This window comes from Scyliorhinus canicula, chromosome 3 (assembly GCF_902713615.1).
Source record: "Scyliorhinus canicula chromosome 3, sScyCan1.1, whole genome shotgun sequence".
Lineage (NCBI taxonomy): Eukaryota > Metazoa > Chordata > Chondrichthyes > Carcharhiniformes > Scyliorhinidae > Scyliorhinus > Scyliorhinus canicula.
The window spans coordinates 269,848,130-269,874,071 of NC_052148.1; the positions used below are offsets into that span (position 1 = coordinate 269,848,130).

The 25,942-nt window shown below is 52.7% G+C and overlaps 1 protein-coding gene across 6 annotated transcripts in view; it reads right to left on the reverse strand.

The window, feature by feature from the left end:
* Nucleotides 1-25,942, reverse strand: part of stpg2 (sperm-tail PG-rich repeat containing 2) — a 587,689-nt gene that overhangs the window by 409,228 nt on the left and 152,519 nt on the right. For all 6 annotated transcript variants that reach the window (XM_038792784.1, XM_038792780.1, XM_038792783.1 and 3 more), the window contains one exon: nt 23,979-24,068. In XM_038792784.1, the coding sequence (XP_038648712.1) occupies nt 23,979-24,068 (90 nt within the window). The remainder of the gene's footprint in view (nt 1-23,978; nt 24,069-25,942) is intronic.

Below are 25,942 nucleotides of genomic sequence, written 5' to 3' on the forward strand. Positions count from 1 at the left end.
ATTGGAGTGAAAGAGTAGAGCTGCTGGTCTCCCCAGTATGACTGAGAAAGCTGACCCCCCCCCCCCCCCCCCCAACCACCACCACCACCCCTTGACTTCAGGTCATGTGACCAAGGGGCATCACGCAATCGATGCTGAGGGTGGGGGGCTGGGAGGGTTCGAGGATGAAGCCTCGCAGATCGCCCAAAGTGACAGTCCAGGTACAGGAGCGATAAGCTATTATCAGGTAATATAGTCATGCATAAAGTTAGCAGAGAATCACACTGATTGATTGCCCAGTTAATCAAGCAACTCTGAAGCATTAATCAACCATCCGAGGTTAATTGAGAGCTGGAGATGCACAAAATGTTGGATCTGCTGTAACTGGGGAAGTAAGCCTAACTCAAAAACTTGCAGAAGGAAACATTTGGGTAATTGTTACCGATACAAAACAGCTCACATTCAAAAGCTAATTTGCCAGCATTGTCCATGTCCATGTGTTTTGTAAGCTTTGATATTCAGGCATGATCACTGTGGGCCACTCCACAGCCCCACTTGCCCCAGAGTCGCAACACACGTGGAATTAGATTTTATTCAACATTTAAAAAAAATTTAGAGTACCCAATTATTATTTTTTTCAATTAAGGGCCAATTTAGCATGGCCAATCCGCCTGGCCTGCACATCTTTGGAATATGCGAGGAAACCGGAGCACCCGGAGGAAACCCACGCAGACTTAGGAAGAATGTGCAAACCCGGGTTCGAACACGGATCCTCAGTGCCGCAGTCCCCGTATACAACCCACATAACCGAGGTCCTTGGCTGAGCCCAATAAACTGCAGAACGAGAGGTCATAGTCTTAGGGTAAGAGGCAACAAATTTAAAACAGAGTTGAGGAGAAATAATGGGTGGGAATCTCCGTCAGCCGACGGCGGAATCAGGAAACGCGATTGGGTGGAGAATCGTGATTCTCTGTCGCCACGACAGCGGCGCCAATGCGTTCCGGAACGCACATCCAGTAAACAACTTTCGCATGTCATTAGCAGGCCCGACCTGGTATTCTCCAGGGCCTCCGCGATGCTCCGTCTCCGATGGGCCGAGTTCCTGCCGGCATGGTTCACGTGTGCTTTCAAAAATCATGAAACCGGTGTGGTGGCTGCTGAGGGAAAGAGAGGAGGTAGGGCATGGAGAGGGGCGATCGTGGGCTGCTGGGCAGGACACTGGCCAAGCTGGCTGGGGCGAGGGGGACCATGCCAGGGCATGGACCCCCCACCGGACTGGGCGATGTCCAGGCACTGACCACCATTACCGCGGCCTGCAAGGCAGCCATCGTGTTGCACAACTCACTGACCACCCACCGCCTGCCCCTGGTTCTGCAGAGTGACACCGACTGTATGGGCGCTCGAAACCCCTCCCAGGCTACATCCCCTCACCCCCCACCAACCTGGGCGCCACCCACTGGCGGCCCACCCAGGGCAACGCCTACAGTAGCCCCTACGAGGGCCACGGTGCCCACCCCTGGTGGGGGGCAGTGCCAGCCAATGTTACCCCGGCATCAAGATTGGGTGCCAGGGCCAGAGGCCCATATGGTGCCGGCCACCAATGGGGCCAGGGGTGTAGGGATGGGGGGGTGCCAGAACCTGAGGCCCTCACGGTGCCGGCCACTAATGGGGCCGGGGGTGAAGGGTGGGGGGGGGGGGGGGGACATGTGGGGGCGGAGCCAATAGCGCCAACCAGGGCCACCATGTAGCCCGTTGGACCTGGTTGGTCAGGGGGGTACGCACCATGCTAATATGTCGACCTTTCACCCTCTGCAGACAATGGATATTGGAATTCATCCAGCAATGGTGACCTTCCTGCTGTTCACTGCAGCTCTGGGGGACATACTACTGCTGCGAGGTGGCACTGCTCGAGGAGGAGGAGGCTGCAGCAGCAGAGCGTATAGCAGCGGAGCGGGTAGCTGAGGGCCAGGTGGCAGCGCCCAGGTTGGAGAGCCAGCCGCCCAAGGGGGTGGTGCCAAGGAGGTGCCGCATGAGGCCTCATGTGTACCAGCAGCACCTGTCATTCGAGGACCTGCCGGACCCAACATACCGTCAAAGACTCCGACTGAGCAGGGAGACAGTGCGACATGTCTGCCAGATGATGGCACGGCTGGCACTGTGGGAGTTTGGGGGAGGACACCCACTCCTGGTGGCTGTCAAGGTGATGGTCGCCCTGAACTTCTACTCGATCTCACAGACCTCGGTGCATCTGCGCATATCACGGAGGCCCTATATGCCCAGACGGATCAATAGGGCCACTTCAATGTGGACCGAGCCCACCAGGATGCCCGGGCAGCAGGGCTCACCGAAATCGCCGAGATGCCCCGGGTCCAGGAAGTGATCGACGGGATTCATGTCCCCCTACAAGCACCTAGAGCCGACAGGCCGCTCTACACAAACCGAAAGGGGTTCCAGTCGATGAACATGCAGCTGGTGTGTGACCATCATTCACCTCTGCACCAGTACCCGGGCATTGTGCACGATGCCTTCAGCCTGGCACACTCGATGATTCCTGACATTTTCGAGACTCCCCCCCCCCCCCCCTCCCCCACACCCCCTGGCAGCCAGGTTTACCCCTGGGCAACAGGGCTAATCCACTGTGGTAGTGGCTGATGATGCCAATCCAGAGGTCACTGACCGACGCAGAGACCCGCTACAACGAAGCCCATGCCACAACCAGGAGTGTGACTGAGCGATGCTCCAGCCTCCTGAAGATGCGGTTCAGGTGCCTGGATCACTCTGGAGGGGCCCTCCAGTGTGAGGCTGAGAGGGTCGCCCTCATCGTGGAGGCCTGCTGCATCCTCCACAACATCGCACAGCAGAGGGGCGATGTGCTGGAGGAGGAGGAATGCCAGGCCTTGTCGGACGAGGAGGAAGCGGGGGATGGTGAGGGTGGGCAGAACATGGAGCCCAGGCAGTCTTGGAAGGCCGCACGTCTTGCGCGCCAGGGCCAACACATACGGGACACTCTGATCGCCTCCAGGTTCACCAACTAGGGAGGAGGGACAGTTCAGAGGCACGGACACCGCACCCCAACCCCACATGCCCTCACTCCCCACCCCTCTCCCCACCACGGCCACCCCCCATTTGCTACGCACTACGAGGTGGGGGCGCTTAGTTGTCAGTGACATCGGATCTGGTCCACGGGATGGATGATGAAGACAACCCGCTTTGCGTTGAGCTCTGCTGCTCCTCACCATATAATAATGTCTGGCACCTGCTCACGGTAACACTTTCCACCGTCCACTTGGGTGACCCCTGCAAGCGAGCTGGCCAGTCCATCACAGTCCCATTGAATCCCTGGGGCAGTGGTGGTGGGGTCAGTCGGGGGGGATGGTGAAGGGAGGAGCCTGGACCACCCACAGGGCCCACCTATTCCCCCCGCCCCCACCCCACCCTGGCCAGCCCAGACCAGCCCACCCCTCACACCCATCAATCAGACTGAGCACTGAGGCAGGTTGTAACAGTGGGAACAGGTTATGTGAACGAATATATACAGATTTGTGCCTTATCCCCTATAACTAAACTGTGCCCTGCACCCGTGCTAACTTAACTGGTGTCTAACTTTCTGGCCTTACGGGCCCTAACGTTACGTCCAGGTGGTTCCCCAGACGGTACATCAGGAGGGGAGGCGGCTTGCTCTCATTCCCATCCTGCGACCCGGGTCCCCATTGGCGGGCGTCTTCTAGGGTGACCGGTCATGGATGGACCCGGTGTCTGCTTGGGTGTCCCCGGTGGCATGGTGCCACCCTGTTTTGCCCACTGCCCACCAGATGCACCAGGGACAGGAGGCGGTGGGAGTGGGGGGTGGGGGGTGGGTGGGGGGGGGGGGGGTGGGGGGGGGGAGTCTGAGGCGCTGCGTTGTTAAGGAACCTTCCCTCCAGGAGTCGCCGGCATTGGCACCAACACCTCCTCTTCCCTCGGGGTGCCCGATGGTCCCGGGGCGACTCCATTGGACAGGGGTGCGAGGGAAGCTAATCCCCTGAGGCTCCCCCACCAGCAGGCACTGCCAGTTCTGGAGGCCCTCACTGGTCTCGTAAAGGAGCCCTGGGAGTGTACAAAATTAATCTGGGACTGCGCCACCTCCCGCTGGGTCTGCGCCATGTCGTCCAGCACCTGGGCAATGCTGCTGACGTTCCCAGCCATGGCCTGCTGTGACTGAGCCACGCTGAGGAGCGCCGCTGCAATTTCCAGGTTGGGGTGCGGTGTCCGTGGTCCTGAGACGGTCGCCTGTGAGGCAGCAACCCTGTCCTGGGCCTCGGCCAGCGTCTGCACAGAGTTCCCCAGGCCTTGGACAGGCTGATCCATAGCCAAAACCGTCGCCCCACCAATGACACCACCGCGGACGCCACCTCCTGCTCCTGCACACAGTTTGACTCCTCCAACTGCACCTGCAGGTTCTGTTCTGGATGCTCGCCGACAACCCCTTATGTAGTCCCTGGCTCAGTGTACTGCATCTCCATGATTGATGGGACCGTCCGTTCCAGAAGCTCGAAGCATGTGGACGGCAGCTAGTTCCTGGGATCAGACTGCCCTCTGACCGTCTGCTCCCTCGGGTGCTCCTACCTCCACCTGCTGTACCCGATCAGCTGTGTGGTGAGCACCAGATAGTGTCCTAGGAGCCTCTTCACTAAAGTGCCCGACCAGATGAGGGTGGTGTCGGGTGAGGGTGGTGGGGGGTGAGGGTGGTGGTGGGGGGAGGGTGTTATGGGGGTGAGGGTGGGTGTGGGGGTGAGGGTGGTGTGGGGGTGAGGGTGGTAGGTAGTGAGGGTGGTAGGTAGTGAGGGTGGGTGGGGGGGTGAGGGTGGTGTGGGGAGAGGGGATGGTGTGGGGGTGAGGGTGGAGTCGGGTGAGGGTGGTGGGGGGTGAGGGCGGTGTGGAGGTGAGGGTGGGGTGGGGATGAGGGTGGGGTGGGGTGAAGGTGGTGGGGGTGAGGGTTGTGTGTGGGTGAGGGTAGTGTGGGGGTGAGGGTGGTAGGTAGTGAGGGTGGTGTGGGGGTGAGGGTGGTGTGGGGATGAAGGTGGTAGGTAGTGAGGGTGGTGTGGGGTGAGGGTGGTGTGGGGTGAGGGTGGTGTGGGGTGAGGGTGGTGTGGGGGTGAGGGTGGTAGGTAGTGAGGGTGGTGTGGGTGTGAGGGTGGTGTGGGGTGAGGGTGGTGTGGGGGTGAGGGTGGTAGGTAGTGAGGGTGGTGTGGGGTGAGGGTGGGGTGGGGGTGAAGGTGGTGGGGATGAGGGTGGTGTGGGGTGAGGGTGGTGTGGGGGTGAGGGTGGTAGGTAGTGAGGGTGGGGTGGGGGTGAAGGTATGGGAGTGAGGGTGTTATGGGGGTGAGGGTGGTGTGGGTGTGAGGGTGGGGTGGGTGTGAGGGTGGGGGGTAGTGAGGGTGTTATGGGGGTGAGGGTGGGGTGGGGGTGAGGGTGGTGTGGGGATGAGGGTGGTGTGGGGGTGAGGGGTGGTAGGTAGTGAGGGTGGTGTGGGGGTGAGGGTGGTGTGGGTGTGAGGGTGGGGTGGGGGTGAAGGTGGTGTGGGGATGAGGGTGGTAGGTAGTGAGGGTGGTGTGGGGGTGAGGGTGGTAGGTAGTGAGGGTGGTGTGGGGGTGAGGGTGGTGTTGAGGTGAGGGTGGTAAGTAGTGAGGGTGTTATGGGGTGCAGGTGGTGTGGGTTGAGGGTGGGGTGGGGGTGAAGGTGGTGTGGGGATGAGGGTGGTAGGTAGTGAGGGTGGTGTGGGGGTGAGGGCGGTATGTAGTGAGGGTGGTGTGGGGATGAGGGTGGTGTGGGGTGAGGGTGGTGTGGGGGTGACGGTGGTGTGGGGGTGAGGGTGGTAGGTAGTGAGGGTGGTGTGGGGGTGAGGGTGGTGTGGAGGTGAGGGTGGCAAGTAGTGAGGGTGTTATGGGGTGCGGGTGGTGTGGGTTGAGGGTGGGGTGGGGGTGAAGGTGGTGTGGGATGAGGGTGGTAGGTAGTGAGGGTGGTGTGGGGGTGAGGGTGGTAGGTAGTGAGGGTGGTGTGGGGGTGAGGGTGGTGTGGGGTGAGGGTGCTGTGGGGGTGAGGGTGGTGTGGGGGTGAGGGTGGTAGGTAGTGAGGGTGGTGTGGGGGTGAGGGTGGGGTGGGGTGAAGGTGGTGGGGGTGAGGGTGGTGTAGGGATGAGGGTGGTAGGTAGTGAGGGTGAGGGTGGGGGTGAAGGTATGGGAGTGAGGGTGTTATGGAGGTGAGGGTGGTGTGGGTGTGAGGGTGGGTGGGGGTGAAGGTGGTGGGGGGTGAGGGTGGTGTGGGGATGAGGGTGGTAGGTAGTGAGGGTGTTATGGGGGTGAGGGTGTTATTGGGGTGAGGGTGGTGTGGGTGTGAGGGTGGGTGGGGGTGAAGGTGGTGGGGGTGAGGGTGGTGTGGGGATGAGGGTGGTAGGTAGTGAGGGTGTTATGGGGGTGAGGGTGTTATTGGGGTGAGGGTGGTGTGGGTGTGAGGGTGGGTGGGGATGAGGGTGGTAGGTAGTGAGGGTGTTATGGGGGTGAGGGTGTTATTGGGGTGAGGGTGGTGTGGGTGTGAGGGTGGGTGGGGGTGAGGGTGGGATGGGGGTGAAGGTGGTGGGTGGTGAGGGTGGTGTAGGGATGAGGATGGTAGGTAGTGAGGGTGTTATGGGGTGAGGGTGTTATGGGGGTGAGGGTGGTGTGGGGATGAGGGTGGTGTGGGTGTGAGGGTGGGATGGGGGTGAAGGTGGTGGGTGGTGAGGGTGGTGTAGGGATGAGGATGGTAGGTAGTGAGGGTGTTATGGGGTGAGGGTGTTATGGGGGTGAGGGTGGTGTGGGGATGAGGGTGGTAGGTAGTGAGGGTGTTATGGGGGTATGGATGGTGGGGGGTGTTCGGGGGGTTGATGTGTCACAGGGAATCACAACTCAGTGGGGTCTCACTTCCTCGCCCACGGCCGTGCTCCATCCCGCGACCTCCCGTTCCTCCAGGCCACCAACCACATCCAGGGTGCTCTGCTCTGCCTTGGTGAGGGGCTGCAGGTCCGGCGGTCCCCCTCCTGTCTTCTCCCACTCCCGGCGGTTGTGGGAGGACTTCTCCTGGGAGTGGGAGGGCGGGTGGGCAGAAACATCAGTGTTCGATAGTCCGACGCATGCAGCCTGGGATGGGGTGGGGGGGGGGGGGTTGGGTCATCCTCCTGGTGGGGAGGGGGTGCGGGTGTGTGGGACGGGGGTTGGTGCCTGGGGCACAGCGCTGCCTACTCACCCTAGCCGCCCTGAGGAGGTCGTGCGGTTTTGTCTGACACTGCTGGCCAGTCCGGACGGTGTTGCCCACGGCGCTGACCGCCTCTGCCACCTACGACCAGGCATGGCGAACGGCGGCTGGCAGCCTTCCTCCCGGGCCGGGATACAGGGTTACTCGCCTCTCCTCCACCCAGGTGAGAACATGTTATCTGAAACAGATGAGGCAGAGTGGAGGGCCCTCTCAGCCGCACCGGGTAGGCAGCCTCAGTTGAGAGAAAACAACGGCATTTGGGAATTGCTGTGAGGACGATTGGATAATCGGAACGGATGCAATGGAGGCAGGGAAACCGGAAGAACAGAATGAGTCCATCCCGGAAGCAGAGCGTGAGGAGGTGTAATCGAGATAGCGTTGGAATCTGTGGGTTTGTGGTGAACATTATTAATTGATAGCCGATCTAAAAAGTGGAGGTAGTGAAGTCAAGGAAGGGATGGGACAGGTGAAGGTGGGAGAAGGGTGGAGATTGGAAAAAAGTCAATGAATTTTTTCAGTTTGTTTCGAGAGCAAAGGGGGCGACACTGACACAGTCGTCAATATAGCATATAATGAGGTGAGGCAGGGGACAAGATTAGCTGGAATAATAAATGGTACCCTGCAGGCATAACTGGAGCCCGTGCAGATACCGATAGCAAATTCCGCCTCACCTCAGTCCTAAAAGGTTTACCCTTTATCCTCAAACTATGACCCCTAGTTCTGGACTCCCCCACCATCGGGAACATTCTTTCTGAATCTACCCTGTCTAATCCTGTTAGAATTTTGTAAGTTTCTATGAGATCCCCTCTCACTCTTCTAAACTCCAGTGAATATAATCCTAACCCACTTAGTCTCTCCTCATATGACAGTCCCGCCATCCCAGGAATCAGTCTGGTAAACCTTCGCTGCCCGCCCTCCATAGCAAGACCATCCTTCCTCAGATAAGGTCACCAAAACTGCCCACAATACGCCAGGTGTAGCCTCACCAATGCCCTATGCAATTGCAGTAAAACATCTTTATTCCTATACTCAAATCCTCTCGCTATGAAGGCCAACATACCACTTGCCTTCTTTACCACCTGCTGTACCTGCGCGCTTACGTTCTGCGACTGATGTATGAGGGCATCAAGGTCTCGCTGAGTACCCACCTCTCTCAATTTACACCCATTCAAATAATAATCTGCCTTCCTATCTTTGCTACCGAAGCACCAGAATTGGAGGAGCATAGAGGTTACAGAACTGGGGAGGGACAAGGCCATGGAGGGACTTGAAAACAAAGATTACAACTTTAGAATTCACCCACACCAACAGCCTCGCAGCATATCTAAATAGTGAGGATTATTAATCCATCAGAGTGCAAATGATGTACAACCCCCATCAGAAAATAACACACCTCAGTTCCACTCCCATCGCAAATGCATGAGTCTTTCATTGTGAGGCAGCCAAATTTGACACAGTTCATTGCAAATAAATTAATGATGGATGGCTGGATTGTTGGAGGTGTGCACAAGGTGTAGCAAGCCTGCTTAACCCCTGTATCTCAGCAAATCACAGACAGAACAACAGGCGCGCTGGGCCCCACAAGGATATGTCACTTAGATGCTCAAGAAATACTTTAGACGGTGTGATGCATGTGGCGCAATACCTCCCTGATCTTATTAGCGAACTTATTAGCAACATCTGGTGCCGAGGGGAATTTTCCTAATGCCCAGCTAATACTATCAGAAATGAGATTAACCAGTCACCCATCACACTGTCCTTTATGGGATCTTGCTGTGTGCAAAATGACCACTCAATCTCCTTCTAAAAGCAAATCCACATTTAAGAAATTTGAGATTTCATTTCATTTCATTTTCATTTGAGACACGACACAGCACAACATTGTTCCCAGTTTTTTTATTTTTTACACATATAATCAAAATCACTACTTTCATTTTTTTGGGTCACTTGCAGTCCCCACTCCAAATTATGGGTGCCAGCTTCCATTTGTGATGGCCAGCGTAACATGACTGGGTAGGTGGGTTGATGAATGCAGACTACTAGACAAGTTATCTTGGTTTGTCCCGCGAGGAACCTTTGATTGACATGTTTGATGCTTTTCAGACCAGGAGGCACTTCTGGGTGTTTGGTTGTCTTCTTGATGGCATGAGCTGGCAAGTTCTTGATGAATTAGAGCACACAGGGAGACTACATGTTGGACACCGTCAACCCAATGTCCAGGAGCATGCATCTTAAAGAACCAACACCTCATCTCTGACCCAGCAGCAGAGGTCCCTGGCTTTGACCTGCCTCGAAGGCAGCGCTCAGTCAAATCCACTCAGGGCATGGATCATGTGGCCACCTGCTCACTAAGTGGCGGTCAAGCCAAAGTGTGATTATGTCCATGAGTCCTAGACCATGAAACACCCCACAGCAACCAGTTCCACTAAGATCTATAGTCATCTTGAATCATCGGACGGATAACCAAACTAGACATCCCATCATCAGCTTTCCTCGTCATATGATCATAGAATCATAGAATGCAAAAAGGAGGCCATTCGGCCCATCGAGTCTGCACCAGCCCTTGGAAAGAACACCCTACTTAAGTCCACAACCCAAAGATGTGCAGGTTAGGTGGATTGGCCGTGCTAAAATTGCCCCTTAATTGGAAAAAAAATGAATTGGGAACTCAAAATTTATATTAAAAACAAGTCCACAGTTCCACCCTATCCCCATAACAATAACCCCACCTAACCTTTTTTGGACACTAAGGGCAATTTACCTTGAGCAATCCACCTAACCTGCACATCTGTGGAGGAAACCGGAGCACCCGGAGGAAACCCACGCAGACACGGGGAGAAGCTGCAAACTCCGCATAGTGGCCCAAGCCGGGAATCGAACCTGGGATCCTGGAGCTGTGATGGATGAGCTGAGGCAGGGTTGAGTCAAGTGATGTTAAAGAGTTGGAAATTGCCAGGCCGAATGATCTTGTGGAAATATGGACCGGAATTCTCCAGCCGTTCACCGGCGGCGAGATTCTCTGGTCCGTCTGGCCTCGCACCCCCGCCTCCCCTGGGTTTCCCGACGGTGTGGGGTGGCCTCAATGGAAATTCCCAATGACAGCAGTGGGAGCAGAGAATCCCGCCCCCAGCGAATGGCGCTCCACCTCCCACCACCGAGAAACACGCAGCTGGGTGGACGGAGAATCCCGCTGGAATACTGGCAGGAATGGTGATCAATGGGAAAAAAAATCAGAGTCCTTAAAATGAAGGATCTGGACAGAATAGACGGAGAGAAACTATTCCCATTGGCCGGCCAGTTGAGCACTAGAGGACGCAGATTTAAAGTGATTGGCAAAAGAGCCAGAGTCAACATGAGGAAAAACTTTTCTACGCAGCAAATTCTCTACCCACAGAGGGCTGTGGAAGCTCAGTCACCGAGTATGTTTAAAGGTGGAGATTGAAAGATTTTTTTTTATTTTATTGGGGTTTTTCTTTTGATACAAAACAAAGATGAAAGTGAACATACACAGAAACTTTATACATTAGTTACCATTCACTGTAAACATCAGTTGCACCGACAGACGGCAATCTGTCAGGATAGGTAACAACATCTCTTCCACAATAGTCCTCAACGCCGGGGCCCCACAAGGATGTGTGCTCAATCCTCTACAGCAGTGCTTCTCAAAGTGTGGTACGCGTACCGGTGCCGGTACGCGAGCCATCGTCTGCCGGTACTTGGAGTGTTTCCAGAAAAGAAAGAGACAGTAATCCTGGATTGGCTTGTTTTGCTCACCGGTCCCTGACACATTGGAAAAAAAAACTGTCGGTCCGCCAGATCAGATAGTTTGAGATGCACTGCTCTACAGTACTCCCAATGCACACATGACTGTGTGGCGAGATTCAACTCCAATTCAATCTATAAGTTTGCAGGTGAAGGGGCAGCACGGTGGCGCAGTGGTTAGCACTGCAATCTCACGCCACTGAGGTCCCAGGTTCAATCCCGGCTCTGGGTCACGGTCCATGTGGAGTTTGCACATTCTCCCCATGTTTGCGTGGGTTTCGCCCCCACAACACAAAGATGTCCAAGATAGGTGGATTGAACACGTTAAATTGTCCCTTAATTGGAAAAAATGAATTAGGTACTTAAAATTTTTTTTTAAAGTTTGCAGATGATATGACTGTGGTGGGTCGTATCTCAAACAAAAACGAATCAGACTACAGAAGGGAGATAGATCATTTGGTTGCATGGTGTACCAAAAACAACCTCTCTAAATGCTGGAAAGATCAAGGAACTGATCGTTGACTTCAGGAAGCGCAGCACGACACACACTCACGTTTACATCGATGGCTCCGAAGTAGAGATGGTTGATAGCTTTAAGTTCCTGGGGGTCACCATCACAAACAGTCTGTCCTGGTCCACTCACGTTGATGCAACGGTCAAGAAATCCTAACAACGGGCGCATATGGCGCAGTGATTAGTACTGGGACTGCAGAGCTGAGGACCCGGGTTCGAATCCCGGCCCTGGGCCACTGTCCGTGTGGAGTTTGCATATTCTCCCCATGTTTGCGTGGGTTTCATCCCACAACCCAAAGATGTGCAGGCTAGGTGGATTGGCCACACTAAATTGCCCCTTAATTGGAAAAACTTTTTTTTTTAAAGATAGCCAAACAATGTCTCTAATTCCTGCAGAAGCTAAAGAAATTCGGCATGTCTGCATCGACTCACAAACCTCTACAGATGTGCCATAGAGAGCATTCTATCCATCTGCATCACAGCCTGGTATGGCAACTGTTCGCCCAACATCGCAAGAACTTGCGGATCCTGGGCCTCGCGGAGGGGCTGGAGGGGTCGGACCTGCCGGCCTATGTGGCCGTGATGCTGAACTCGCTGGTGGGGGCAGGATCCTTCCATCTGCCCCTGGAGCTGGAGGGGGCCCACAGAGTACTGGCCAGGCAGCCTAAGGCGAAAGAACTCCCGCGGGCGGTGCTGGTGCGGTTCCATCGGTTCAGTGACCAGGAGTGTGTGCTGCGATGGGCCAAGAAGGTGAGGAGCAGCAAGTGGGAGAATTCGGTAGTGCACATCTACCAGGACTGGAATGCGGAGGTGGCTAAGCGGAGGGCCGGGTTCAACCGGACGAAGGCGGTGCTCCACAGCAAGCAGGTGAAATTCGGCATGCTGCCGCCTGCGCGCTTGTGGGTCACCTACAAGGACCGGCATTACTATTTTGAGTCCCCGGAGGAGGCGTGGGCCTTTGTGCAGGCTGAAAAGTTGTACTCGAACTAGGGATTGGGGGCTGTGGGTGTTTTTTGTATCACTGTTTATGCTGTTGCTGGTTATTCTGTTTGGTTTGGGGGTGGGGGTGACCCCATATCGGGAGGGGTCGGAGTTAGAGCGGGAGCTACCGGTGTCAGCAGAAGTCAGCTGGCTCACGGGAGTACTATGGAGGGAGCGTCGCGGCTAGGAGGGGTCCTAGCCTGGGAGGGGGATACCGGGAGGCCCCGGAGGAGGGATTGCTGGGGGAGAGGCGTAACCTGCAGGCCAAGTTTGACTTATTGACCACCAGAAAGGCGGAGGCACAGTGGAGGAAGGCGCAGGGAGCGGTCTACGAGTATGGAGAGAAGGCGAGCAGGATGCTGGCGCATCAGCTTCGCAAGCGGGACGCGGCTAGGGAGATTGGTGGAGTGAAGGATAGGGGTGGGAATGTGGTGCGGCAGGGGGCAGAGGTCAATGAGGTCTTTAGGGACTTCTACAGGGAACTGTACCGGTCGGAGCCGCCGGTGGTGGGGCCGGGGGGGGGGGGGGAATGGAGCGCTTTTTGGACAGGCTGCGATTTCCAAGGGTGCAGGAGGAGCAGGTGGAGGGACTGGGGGTCCGATCGAGTTGAAGGAGCTGGTTAGAGGGATTGGCCACATGCAGTCGGAGAAGGCGCTGGGACCGGATGGGTTCCCGGTTGAATTTTATAAGAAATACGCGGACCTGTTGGGCCCCCTGTTGGTTCGGACCTTTAACGAGGCATGGGAGGGGGGTGTTTTGCCCCCGACGATGTCACGGGCGCTGATTTCCCTGATCCTGAAGCAGGATAAGGACCCCTTGCATTGTGGATCATACAGGCCAATTTCACTGCTGAATGTGGACGTCAAGTTGCTGGCAAAGATCTTGGCCACTAGAATAGAGGACTGTGTGCCGGGGGTGATACATGAAGATCAGACGGGTTTTGTGAAGGGGAGGCAGCTGAACACTAACGTGCGAGGCTGCTAAATGTGATAATGATGCCGGCGGCAGAAGGAGAGGCGGAGATTGTGGTGGCATTGGATGCGGAGAAGGCCTTTGACAGGGTTGAGTGGGGGTACTTGTGGGAGGTGTTAGAGAGGTTCGAGTTTGGGGAGGGGTTTATTAAATGGGTGAGGTTGCTGTACGAGGCCCCGATGGCGAGTGTAGTGACAAACGGGAGGAGGTCCAAGTACTTCAGGCTCTACCGTGGGACGAAGCAGGGGTGCTCCCTGTCCCCTTGCTTTTTGCATTGGCAATTGAGCCTCTGGCCATGGCGCTCAGGGAGTCGGGGAGGTGGAGGGGTCTGGTGCGGGGTGGGGAGGAGCACCGAGTGTCGCTTTATGCAGGTGACTTGCTGTTGTATGTAGCAGACCCGGTGGAGGGAATGTCGGAGGTGATGGAGATTCTTGCGAAGTTTGGGAGTTTCTCGGGCTACAAGTTGAACCTGGGCAAGAGTGAGCTGTTTGTTGTACACTCGGGAGATCAGGAGGAGGGGATTGGTTGGCTCCCGCTAAAAAGGGCAGTGAGGAGTTTTAGGTACCTGGGGGTTCAGGTGGCTAAGAGTTGGGGGACTTTGCATAAGCTTAATTTTACTAGGTTGGTGGAGCAGATGGAGGAGGAGTTTAAGAGGTGGGACATTCTGCCGCTGTCGTTGGTGGGTAGAGCACAGTCCGTGAAAATGACGGTGCTCCCGAGGTTTTTGTTTTTGTTTCAGTGCCTCCCCATTTTCATTCCGAGGGCCTTTTTTAGGAGGGTGAACGGCAGCATTCTGGGATTTGTTTGGGCGCACGGGACTCCGAGGGTGAGGAGGGTCTTTTTGGAGCGGGGCAGGGATAGAGGGGGGCTGGCGCTGCCCAACCTCTCTGGGTACTATTGGGCAGCTAACGTCTCGATGGTAAGTAAGTGGGTAATGGATGGGGAGGGGGCAGCATGGAAACGGATGGAGATGGCGTCCTGTGGAGGCACGAGCCTGAAGGCACTGGTAACGGTGCCGTTGCCGCTCCCTCCAACGAGGTACACTACGAGCCCGGTGGTGGCGGCTACCCTCAAGATTTGGAGGCAGTGGAGGCGACACAGGGGGAAGTGGGGGGCTCGGTGGAGGCCCCGCTGCGGGGGAACCACCGGTTTCTCCCAGGGGACATTGATGGCGGGTTCCTGGGGTGGCACAGGGCGGGCATAAGGAAGTTGGGAGACCTGTTCATTGATGGGAGGTTTGCGTGCCTGGGTGAGCTGGAGGAGAAGTTTGAGCTCCCCCGGGGAATATGTTCAGGTACCTTCAGGTTAAGGCGTTTGCTAGGCGGCAAGTGGAGGGGTTCCCTTTGCTGCGCCCGCGGGGGATAAGGAATAAGGTGCTTTCGGGGGCGTGGGTCGGGGATGGGAAGGTGTCTGACATCTACCAGGTGATGCAGGAGGTGGAGGAGGCGTCGGTAGAGGAGCTGAAGGCTAAGTGGGAAGTGGAGCTGGGGGAGCAGATTGAGGAGGGGACATGGGCGGAAGCCCTGGAGAGGGTGAACTCCTCCTCTTCATGTGCGAGGCTTGGCCTCATCCAGTTCAAGGTACTGCACAGGACTCATATGTCCGGGACGAGGATGAGCAGGTTTTTTGGGGGTGAGGACAGATGCATTAGGTGTTCGGGGAGCCCAGCGAACCGTGCCCATATGTTTTGGGAATGCCCGGCACTGGAGGAATTCTGGAAGGGCGTAGCAAGGACGGTGTCGAGGGTGGTAGGGATCCAGGGTCAAACCAGGCTGGGGACTCGCGATATTTGGGATTGGGGTGGAGCCGGGAGTGCAGGAGGCGTAAGAGGCCGGTGTTTTGGCCTTTGCGTCCCTAGTAGCCCGGCGGAGGATCTTGTTGCAATGGAAAGATGCGAGACCCCCAAGCATGGAGACCTGGATCAATGACATGGTGGGATTCATTAAGCTGGAGAAGGTCAAATTCGTCCTGAGGGGTTCGGTACAGGGGTTCTTTAGGCGGTGGCAGCCTTTCCTCGACTTTCTGGCTCAATGATAAGGAACTAGGTCAGCAGCAGCAGCAACCCGGGGGAAAGGGGGGGGGGGTTTCAGGGGGGTATTGTTTATGTTAATTTAATTATTGTTAATTTATTTTGTTGTTTATTGGGTTGGGGGGGGTTTGTCATATGCGTTGTTACGGGTGCCGGGGGTGTTTATTATTGTTATTATTATTGTTTTGTTGCTATACATTTTTCAAAAAATTTCAATAAAAATTATTTTTTTTTAAAAATAATAATAATTCGCTAAGCCTCCGGTTCCCAACTGCCCCCTCTTTCTTCCCGATCCCCCTCCCCTTCTCACTATCTGGCATGTCTTTATTGTTTGTTGGATCTTCCAACCTGGGCCTGTCGGGGTAGTGTGGTGCTACGTATGCTGTATCGTGTTGGGTATGGTTGGGTTCTGTACTTCTTTGTTCCCTCCCTCCCTCCTTCCACCCTGCTCCCCTCCTCCTCCCTCTCTGATTGAAAGATATCAGATTAGCAATAAAGTGAAGGGTTATGGGGATAAAAGGCACTGAAATGTCCAATCGACCATGCTGGTATTGAACGGTGGAGCAGGCTCGATGGGCTGAATGGCCTACTCCTGATGCTGTGCTCCAACGCAGTGGGTGATTAGGATTTGGAATGCATTGCCTGAGAGTCTGCTGGGGGCAGATTCAATCGTGGCTTTCTAGAGAGTATTAAATCGGCAGCCGAAGTTAAAACCATTGCAAGGCTATGGGGAGAGGGCAGGATAGTGGGGCGAGCCGCATATCTCTTACAGAGAGCTGGAGAGCGCACAATGGGCCACATGGCCTCTTTCTGTGCTTGTACCCATTTTGTAAGATCCTGGAAGGGGCGGTAGAGATGCCAGTTTAAAATCTAAACACTGGTATTATCCTGAGCATTCAGGGCCTGCGGTATTTAATCGGGTGGAGGGGTCGATGAGGCTTTACAAAGGTCCAGACAAACCTACAGCTTCCAGTTTGAAGAAAGGAAGCTGTTCATCAGGTTACAGCACAGTAAATCATTTCTTGCAGTCATTTACATCAAAAGCTGGTATTCGTTATGGACCGTGCCTATTTAACAAAGAATGTTTACATTGCTCCCCCATATCTCTGTTCAACATCACAAACCACCAGAGACAATGTGATTGTGGCAAAAAACCATTTACAACTCTGCACTTTTTCAGCCAGAACACGTCGAACAGTCTCCCTTTTTTCCTGCAGTGTTCACTGGTTCAATAAGTTTTTTGTTGTTGTGGTGGGGTGCTGGACTGTGCCTGGAGGAGGAGGAGGGGCGGGGGGGGGGGGGGGGGGGGGGGGGGGAAGAAGTCTCCTTTTCTCCTACTCTATTCTAAATTAATGGATTTCAGAAATATTGGCTCCTCCATCAGCTCGGATCCCCTTAAATCATCATTTTTAATATGTTGCAGAAGGAGAGCTCCCCGATGTTTGGGCAGCTTTGTTCGGTCACCTCTTTGTAATGAAACAATTCAGGCGCAGGCAGTGATTTACTTTGTAGTGGGGAGGGGAGGGGGGGGTGTGAATAAATGCAGTGTACTAAACTTTAACTCCCTCCCGCAATTAATCAACGAAACAATGCACAGTGAGAGACGCAATACAGACTGGGCACAGTTCCAAACAGGCACCGAGGGCTGGAGTCTGGAGAATACAGAGCACAGCAATGTGGTTCCATGATTAAATAACTTCAGACATTGGATTACATGGAATACACAACACAAAAGCTGTCCATGTGGCCCAACAAGTCAACGCTGGTGCTTATACACTTCACACAAGTCTCATTCCGTTCCATCGTGCTCATCTCAGCATCCATAGTACCTTGCTGAAACAAAAATCCCACTTTTAATTACTTTGTTGATTTGTGATACTGTTTTTAATGATATGTTCACCTGTATCCCTTTAGATCTTTTGGAGATGCAATCTGTTTACCATGCCCCCTTAATTTCCACTCATTACAGTTTCTACAGGGTTTTAATTGGCATTTGTTTTTTTTTGGGGGGGAGGAAAAGGAAAAATCATCACCCAGTAACCTGTTTTAGGGGCTGGCTTAGCACTGTGGGCTAAACAGCTGGCTTGGGATGCAGAACAAGGCCACCAGCGCAGGTTCAGTTCCCATACCGGCCTCCCCAAACAGGCGCCGGAATGTGGCGACTAGGAGTTTTTCACAGTAACTTCATTGTAGCCCACTTGTGACACTAAGCGATTATTATTATATTATTATTTTGCCGCTGAAATGCGTTTGGACTGATTTTCTTCCAAGGCAACTCCTAGGAACTCACCAGCTCTTTTGCTAAATTGCTGACTGTCAGAATTGCAGTCTGCTGGTTAGTGTGTAAAAGGCAAAAATAAAAGCTGCATTTCCATGGAGCATCTTTCACAACCACGGGACATCCCAAAGGGCTTTTCAGTCAATGAAGGATTTTCAATGATGGTCATGTCGAAAATGCAGCAGTCGTTTTGCACAAAGCGAATTCTTGCCATAGTTCAATTCTAATATATATATATAAAATTATAATATATAAGGATGGCACGGTAGCATAGTGGGTAGCACTGTTGCTTCATAGCACCAGGGTCCCAGGTTCGATTCCTGTCTGTGTGGAGACTGCACCTTCTCCCCGTGTCTGCGTGGGTTTCCTCTGGGTGCTCTGGTTTCCTCCCACAAGTCCTGAAAGACATGCTTGTGAGGTAATTTAGACATTCTGAATTCTCTCTCAGTGTACCCAAACAGGTGTCGGAATGTGGTGACTGGGGGCTTTTCACAGTAACTTCACTGCAGTGTTAATGTAAGCCTGCTTGTGATACTAAAAATTATTATTGTTACTTTTGGACAAATTCCACTTTAACCACTGCAAGATTTATTTACGCAACAGGTGCAAAGTCATTGAAATTCCCTCTGATCTGAGGTTGGCTGAGACTCCAAAGTTATGCCACAGTTACATCAGTGGGCACAGTAAACCTGCCTTGCACTAGTGTAATGTAGAGCCTCACTCAAGTACCTTGAGATCAATTAGGCTCATTTTCTCTCCATTGCATATCTGGCCAAAGTTAAGTTTAGTTTATTCACCGTGCTTCTGTATTTTAAACTGATGGATGTGCGTAAACGTATGAATCAAAGGACATGACGGCATTTATACCTCACCTCCAGGGTGCCAGTCCCTTCTGCAACCTTCACGTTGTGTTCTGCTGAAAAGTTGTTGACCTGAAAAGTTAACCCTGTCTCTCTCCATAGATGCAGCCGGACCTGTGGAGTGTTTCCAACATTTTCTGTTTTTATTAGCGCAATTTGGAGGAACATGGGAACAGGAGTAAGCCATTCAGCCCGTCGAGCCTGCTCCACCCTTCAAAACGACCATGGCTGACCAGACACTTCAATACCTTTGACACCCACTATCCCCATGACCCTTTATGCTATTGTTCATCAGAAATCTGTCGCCCACTGCTTTAAACACAGTCAGTGACAGAGCTTCCACAGCCTCTGGGGTAGAGAATTCCAAAGATTCATAACCCTCTGTGTTCTCCTCATCTCAATCCTAAATGGCTTACTCCTTGTTTTGAAATTGTGTTCTCTGGTTTTAGACTCCCCGACCAAGGGAAATATCTTACCCACATCCAGCCTGTCCCTTCCTCACTGGCACTTTGTCGAAGGTTTTTCAAAAATAATAAAACGTAAGATTTCCCTCCACACACTCCCCGTGCCACATCCATGCCAACCTATGGTTCTCCCCCCACCTTACCCTCCCATAATCCCTCATATCTTCCATGCCATCTCTTGCCCCTCTACCCACCCTCGTGGTCCTCATTCCCTCCATGCAAACCTGTATAATTCTACTTGTAGGGCTGCATGGGGCACAGTGATTAGCACTGCTGCCTCACGGCGCTGAGGACCCGGGTTCGAATCCCGGCCCTGGGTTACTGTCCGTGTGGAGTTTGCACATTCTCCCCGTGCCTGAGTGGGTTTCACCCCCACAACCCAAAGGTGTGCAGGGTAGTTGGATTGGCCACACTAAATAATAATAATATCGCTTTTTGTCACAGGTAGGCTTCAATGAAGTCACTTGTGAAAAGCCCCTAGTCGCCACATTCCGGCGCCTGTTCGAGGAGGCCGGTACGGGAATTGAACCCGCGCTGCTGGCATTGTTCTGCATTACAAGTCAGCTGTTTATCCCACTGTGCTAAACCAGCCCCTAAATTGCCCCTTAATTGAAAATAAATAATTGGGTACTTTAAATTTAAAAAAAAATACTTCTACTCGCACCCCTTAGGCCCTTTATAGCCCCTTTGCCAATTTAGTGCCAACTCATCTCCCACCTACCGTCCTTTTCCCTTACGCCCTCCACACCAACTCACCCAGTATCCACCATAGGAAGGCCTCATGATACATGCTGGGATGAAATAAAATAAAATTCTAAGTGTCCATTGCAGACTTTATTTTTATAAAAGAAACACTCACCCATTTACTATATTTACATTCCTTCAAAGATGTAAGCTATTTTTAAAACATTCTTTCAAGTTCTTAATCCCTAATGATAAACATTTTGTTTGAATGCTGCAAGCCTTATAAAAAAAATTTCATTCAAGTGCTTAATTCCTCATTAAATGAAGAATTTGTATTCATAGTCCCATTTCAAAAAGTTTATGACTACTTGGAGTTGTCAATCTAAATGTGAACTGAGAGGCATCCATCCCACTTTGATAATGGAAGGTTGTGAAATCAGTAATCCAGCACTAATCCAGTAATGACAACCCTTGGGTTCATATCAATAGACAGAGTGAAGCAACAAGCACTGATTTTTTAACTGCAGAGTTTTTGTTCAAATATTTAAAGGGCAGGAGTTTTGAATTCCTTGACAGATTGACAGCTCCAGGAGCTGTGAAAAGGAGCTGCCAATGTGTCGAGTTGCACCCTGTTAATAGGTCTCTTGTCAGTTCCAATGGGTTAATTAACTTTTTACACACATTGATGTCCCCTGTTAACAATCCCAAAGGGCAGTTTGCCTCTCCCAAAGTGTCCTGCGACCATATCCAAGAGTACCTTACCTCTCCAAAAAGAGTACTCTAACCTATCCAAGCAACTCCACAAAGTTTAGACCTGTCCTACCAAGTCAATTCTGCATGTCATGCTTCCCATTCCTGGTGAGCCAAAATCAGACATGACGCGGATCACTCGGGTTTATGATGGGCAACTACCCCCATGAACCATGGACGGCAATTTAAAATCTGCCACTTCAAACCCCCCTGCCCCACCTGCCAAAATGGTGGGGACCATGTTCAGGGGCGGGACTTGGGGATTTCAGTCTCCAGAGCCATTTTCGCAACACATGTGTTGCTGTCCACCATCGGGAAAATTCACAGCGCTATCTTTCAGATGAAATGACAAACTGATGCACAATCTTCCCTCTCAGATGTACGTGAAAGATCCCCTGTCACTAAAGAAGAGCTTGGCGTCGTGAAATCGTTTTAACCAGCTTCTGTGTTGAAGTTGCAAGTCCAATAATCATTCATTTCGTCACCACTTTGATTGCCAATGAACTCAATTTTCAGCTAGCTTCTGATGTTTCTTTCCAAGGGTAGAACTTTATGTCTGTCTGGCGGGTGCACGCAGGAGCCGGAAGCAGGTTAAATAGCACGTGATAACGGCAGCCACGTGGCCGAACTTTATCGCGCGCCCCCGTGCGATATTGTGGTTGGCGGACGCAGGGGCGGATCGGCACATCCCCGCCGACAATTATGCTGCTTGTTGGGGGGATTAAATTCCCAGCTCACCAGGGTTTTATGAGCCCCGTACAATTTCCAGCTCGGTGCACGAGAAACATGGGAAGGCAGACCAAAAGTTTTTTTAACTTTGGGATTCAAGGTTGAGATAAAAGACCATTAGGCCACTTGGCCCATCGGGTCTTCTCCACCACTCAATCATGGCTGATATGTTTCTCATCCCCATTCTCCTGCCTTCTCCCCATAACCCCTGATCCCCTTATTAATCAAGAACCCATCTATCTCTGTCTTAAGGACACTCAGTGATTTGGCCACCACAGCCTTCTGCGGCAATGAGTTCCACAGATTCACCACCCTCTGGATGAAGAAATTCCTCCTCATCTCTGTTTTAAAGGATCGTCCCTTCAGTCTCAGACTGTGCCCTTGGGTTCTAGTCTCTCCTACTAGTGGAAACATCCTCTCCGCGTCCACTCTATCCAGGCGTCGCAGTGTCCTGTAAGTTTCAATAAGGTCCCCCCCCCATCCTTCTGAACTGCGAGTTTCAGGCAGGGAATTGAGGTGACGTTTTGGGCATTTTCAGGGAGTGTTTTGTGCGTTGGGCTCAGCGCAGTGTAGAGCTCTCAGGACATGGCTGTCCTCGTGCTGACCGTCAGAACTCCCCTCCCCCACCTGCTATGTCCACCAGCGCTGCCCATTTGTCAGGCAGTGATGCCTCTGAAGCCTCTGCATGCTGCCTTTAAACTTCACAGCAGACAGCCATTGGACATGGTGCCCGCCGTGCGCCCGCCCCCACTGGCTCAATGCTGTAACAATATGGATATTGTATGGGGGATAAAGAGTTAACAATTTCATGTAAATACCTCTTACCACCAGATGGTGATCAAGAGCAGTGATATATATATATATCATGTGACTCCCGGGATTCTGAAAGAAGTTGTTGAGAGTTCTGTAGAGTTAGTCTTTGCATAGTATATTTGTCAACCTTGTACCTAGAAATATGTTCAGATCTTATTTAAGTAGTGTTAATAAATCAGCTTTGTTAATTTACTTAGCTTGGTGTTCTTTGTTCAACACTACGCCTTCAAGCCACCCGGACAAAGAAAACAGGGAACATCACAAGCGCGGCCTCAATTTATGCTGGCTGCCACTTAAGTGAAATTCTGCCCCAAGTGATTCCTTGATTCAGTAACAAGGGGCGGGATTCTCCGCGAACTGGCGGGGCGGGCTACCTCAGCGCCAAGGAGTGGCATGATCCACTCAGGCATCGGGCCACCCCGAAGGCGTGGAATCCTCCGCACCTTCAAGGGCTAGGCCAGCGCCGGAGTGTTAGCGCCGCACCAGCTGGCGCGGAAGGGCTTGGCGCACGCCAACCGGTGGAGAAGGGCCTCTACTGGCAGCCGTGAGTTGGCGCATGCATGGGAGCGCCAGCGTGTGCTGGCGTCATCGCACTGCATGTGCAGGGGGGTTCTTCTCCCCGCCGGCCATGGCGGAGGTTGACAGCGGCCAGTGCGGAGGGAAAGAGTGCCCCCACGGCACAGGCCGCCCCGCGGATCGGTGGACCCGAATCGCGGTCCAGGCCACCGTGGGGGTGAGAGTTTGGCTCAAGTTAGACTCAGAGCTTAATGGGAAATGGAATGTCAAGTTGTACAGCAATGTGAACGTGCCTTGTTAAATGAATTGTTCCTGTGAGAAGGCATTATCACGACCTTGACCGTCTGTGAGAATCTGTGGTGGGAACGAAACACAGCCCGGGAAGAGTCACTCCTCAGGACTTTTGATAAAGAAGTGCTATGCTATGAAACTAACTGTATTACTAATGATGGGAAGAAAATAATTACTTAAAGGAGGGGCATAATGAGCTAATTGTATCACTAATGATTGAAAGGCTAGATGGGGCTGGTTTAGCTCACTCAGCTAAATCACTGACATTTAAAGCAGGCCAGCAGCACGGTTCGATTCCCGTACCAGCCTCCCCGGACAGGCGCCAGGATGTGGCGACTAGGGGCTTTTCACAGTAACTTCATTGAAGCCTACTCGTGACAATAAGCGATTTTCATTTTCATTTTGTAAGAATATATAGTCAACTGTAACTAAGAGAAATGAGCTTTTTCACTTTCTGTAACTCTGAGTTACAGCTGTGCTGCAGCCCCGTGGTAAATAAACGGCTCTTTTAAGTTATCTGGTGTTCGACTGCTGATAACCTCTGGACTGCAAAAATGTAGCATTATCAGGGTCACCCCCCCCCCCCCCCCCCCCCCCCCCCCCGAGGACTCTGCAGGCCGCCCATGGAGCCAGGTCCCACAGGTAAGGACCTGTTGTGGTTTACGCCGGCGGGACCCGCCAAAAACGGTCAGCTACACGGCCCATCGCGGGCCAGAGAATCGCCGGAGGGGCCGCTACCAGCGGCCATCGACCGGTGCGATACCCGCCCCGCCAAAACCCCTGTGCCGGAGAATGCGGAAGCCGGCGGGGGCGGGATTCACGCCGCTCCCTGCAATTCTCCGACCTGGCGGGGAGTCAGAGAATCCCGCCCAAGCTTCCAATGGCTCTACGCTATGATCATTTTAAGTCCTTTTGTTTTAAAGAGCCAAAATGGTTGAACTCCAGCAGAAACCTGAGTGTCATTTTTCTCCGTAATTGAAGGTTACAGCCCGAGATTAGAGGTTAGATTTTTGAAATGAAGAAGACTGAGAAAGCTTCCCATGCCAATTGCTTTTACCAGTAAAAGTGAGTGGGCTCGAAGATCTCCTTACCTGGGTCCCTGAAACGGGCATTCTCGCCGTCATCGATGCAAAGGAGGACGTTTTCTGTTTTCTGTGAAAATGGTGACCTTTTTCCTGAATCTGCAGAAGTAAAACAGAGGGACGTTTGAGAGCTTCGCTCTGCGTGCATTGTAAAAGTCAGTTCTTTAGACGCTGTACATTAGTGACATAAGGCTGGATCTTTCCGTGCTCCACTGGTGAGTAAAATGCAGCATGTGGGTCAGCCTGCCCCCCCCCCCCCCGACCTGTCTCCCATTTTACTGGATGGTGGCGGTTGTTCTGTTCTGTGTACTGAGCGTGGCCATGATGTGCACAGAACAGCTAGTTCTTTGACTGGTAAGATGCTTAATGAACTGTCATGTGAGAGTCCCTTTAAGAAAAGTGTGTTTCATCAAATGGCCGCAGTGATGTCATTGTGTGGGTGGAGCTGGAATGTGATTCTGTCTTTTAGTTTCGTTTTGATCTGGGAGCTGCAGTGTGTCTTAGTTTCGCTGTCAGTTGGAGAGCTGCATTCGAATCAAGCAGATGCGTATTAATCTTTCTCTCTGCAATCTAAAGAATGTCTCCAGATCACTTGATGATTTCAAAGTAATATCTGTTTCTGTAAGGAATGCAAACCTACTGTCTTTGTTAAAAAGGGTTTTGACTTATGGATGTTGTTAGGAAAGTTATTAAGGGTTACCTATAAAGTACTGTATCTGTGGGGATTATCAGTGTTGGTAGTTGATAAGATGTTTACTGTGTGTTTATAAAATGTTAACTGAATTCATAGGATAAACATTGTTTTGTTTTTAAAATACTTTACATCTCTGTTGCATCACACCTGTAAAGTGGGCCCGTGTGCTCCCCATAACCAAAATCTATTAAAGGTTGTGGGTCAGGTGAACTCCATGATACACTTTGGTGTTCTCAAAACCTTGGCCCATAATATAACACACACATGGAAAGATAACTAACAAACTATAATACAGACCATGGCTAATGGTTGAATTCAGTGAATTCTCCTGGAGCTACTTCATGTGCAACTGTCCTCTAGTACGACTTACTACCAACTGCCGAATATGTCCAGTCAATTTGTAGATCACTACCACCACCAGCTGGTTGGAGGTCGCATCGATAGCTATATACATTGACTGACAACGATATACAAAACTGTGCACAGGCACATCACCACAGTGGTGGCATTGGGTGGCCCTCTTACCTTTAGGCCTATTGCGGCCCTTAATTGGCAATTTAATGACCACTTAAGTGCCCCCATCTCACCCCGGCTGCTATTTTACCCGCTACAGGGTAGGCCCACCCAAGAGGGAAACCAGCAGGCTGGGTTTCTCCCCCCCCCCCCCCCCCCCCCCCCCCACCCCACCGCCTTCCCACTAGCCTCTCAAACCCAGCCCCCCACCCCACTCTCCTTCGTGGGGCCTACCAGCCAGGCTCTGCCCATTCCCCGGACTTACCTTTTTTTTAAATTTAGAGTACCCAACTCTTGTTTTTCCAATTAAGGGGCAATTGAGTGTGTCCAATCCACCTAGCCTGCACATCTTTGGGTTGTGGGGCCGAAACCCACGCAAACACGGGGAGAATGTGCAAACTCCACACAGACAGTGACCCAGAACCTGGGACCTCGGCGCCGTGAGACTGGAGTGCTACCACTGCGTCACCATGCTGCCCTGCCCAGACTTACCTGACGTCTGCTTCCTTAACCTCCCCTTCTTTGAGCCACCATGTGATGTTGGTGCGGCTGGGACGACAGAACCTCTGGCCAATCCTACTGCTCCCTCAGGTTGGACTTCCTCCCCAGGTTGCCCTTGACCAATTAACTCCCCATCAAATGACTTTTCACAGACAGGCCCCCCCCAAGACTTTTTAATAGGGAGGGGTGGTGACGGCTGGTGGAACAAGAAGCCCCATTAACTTCAGTCCCTCGTGTTAAGGCACTTTCCTCATGTTATTTGAAA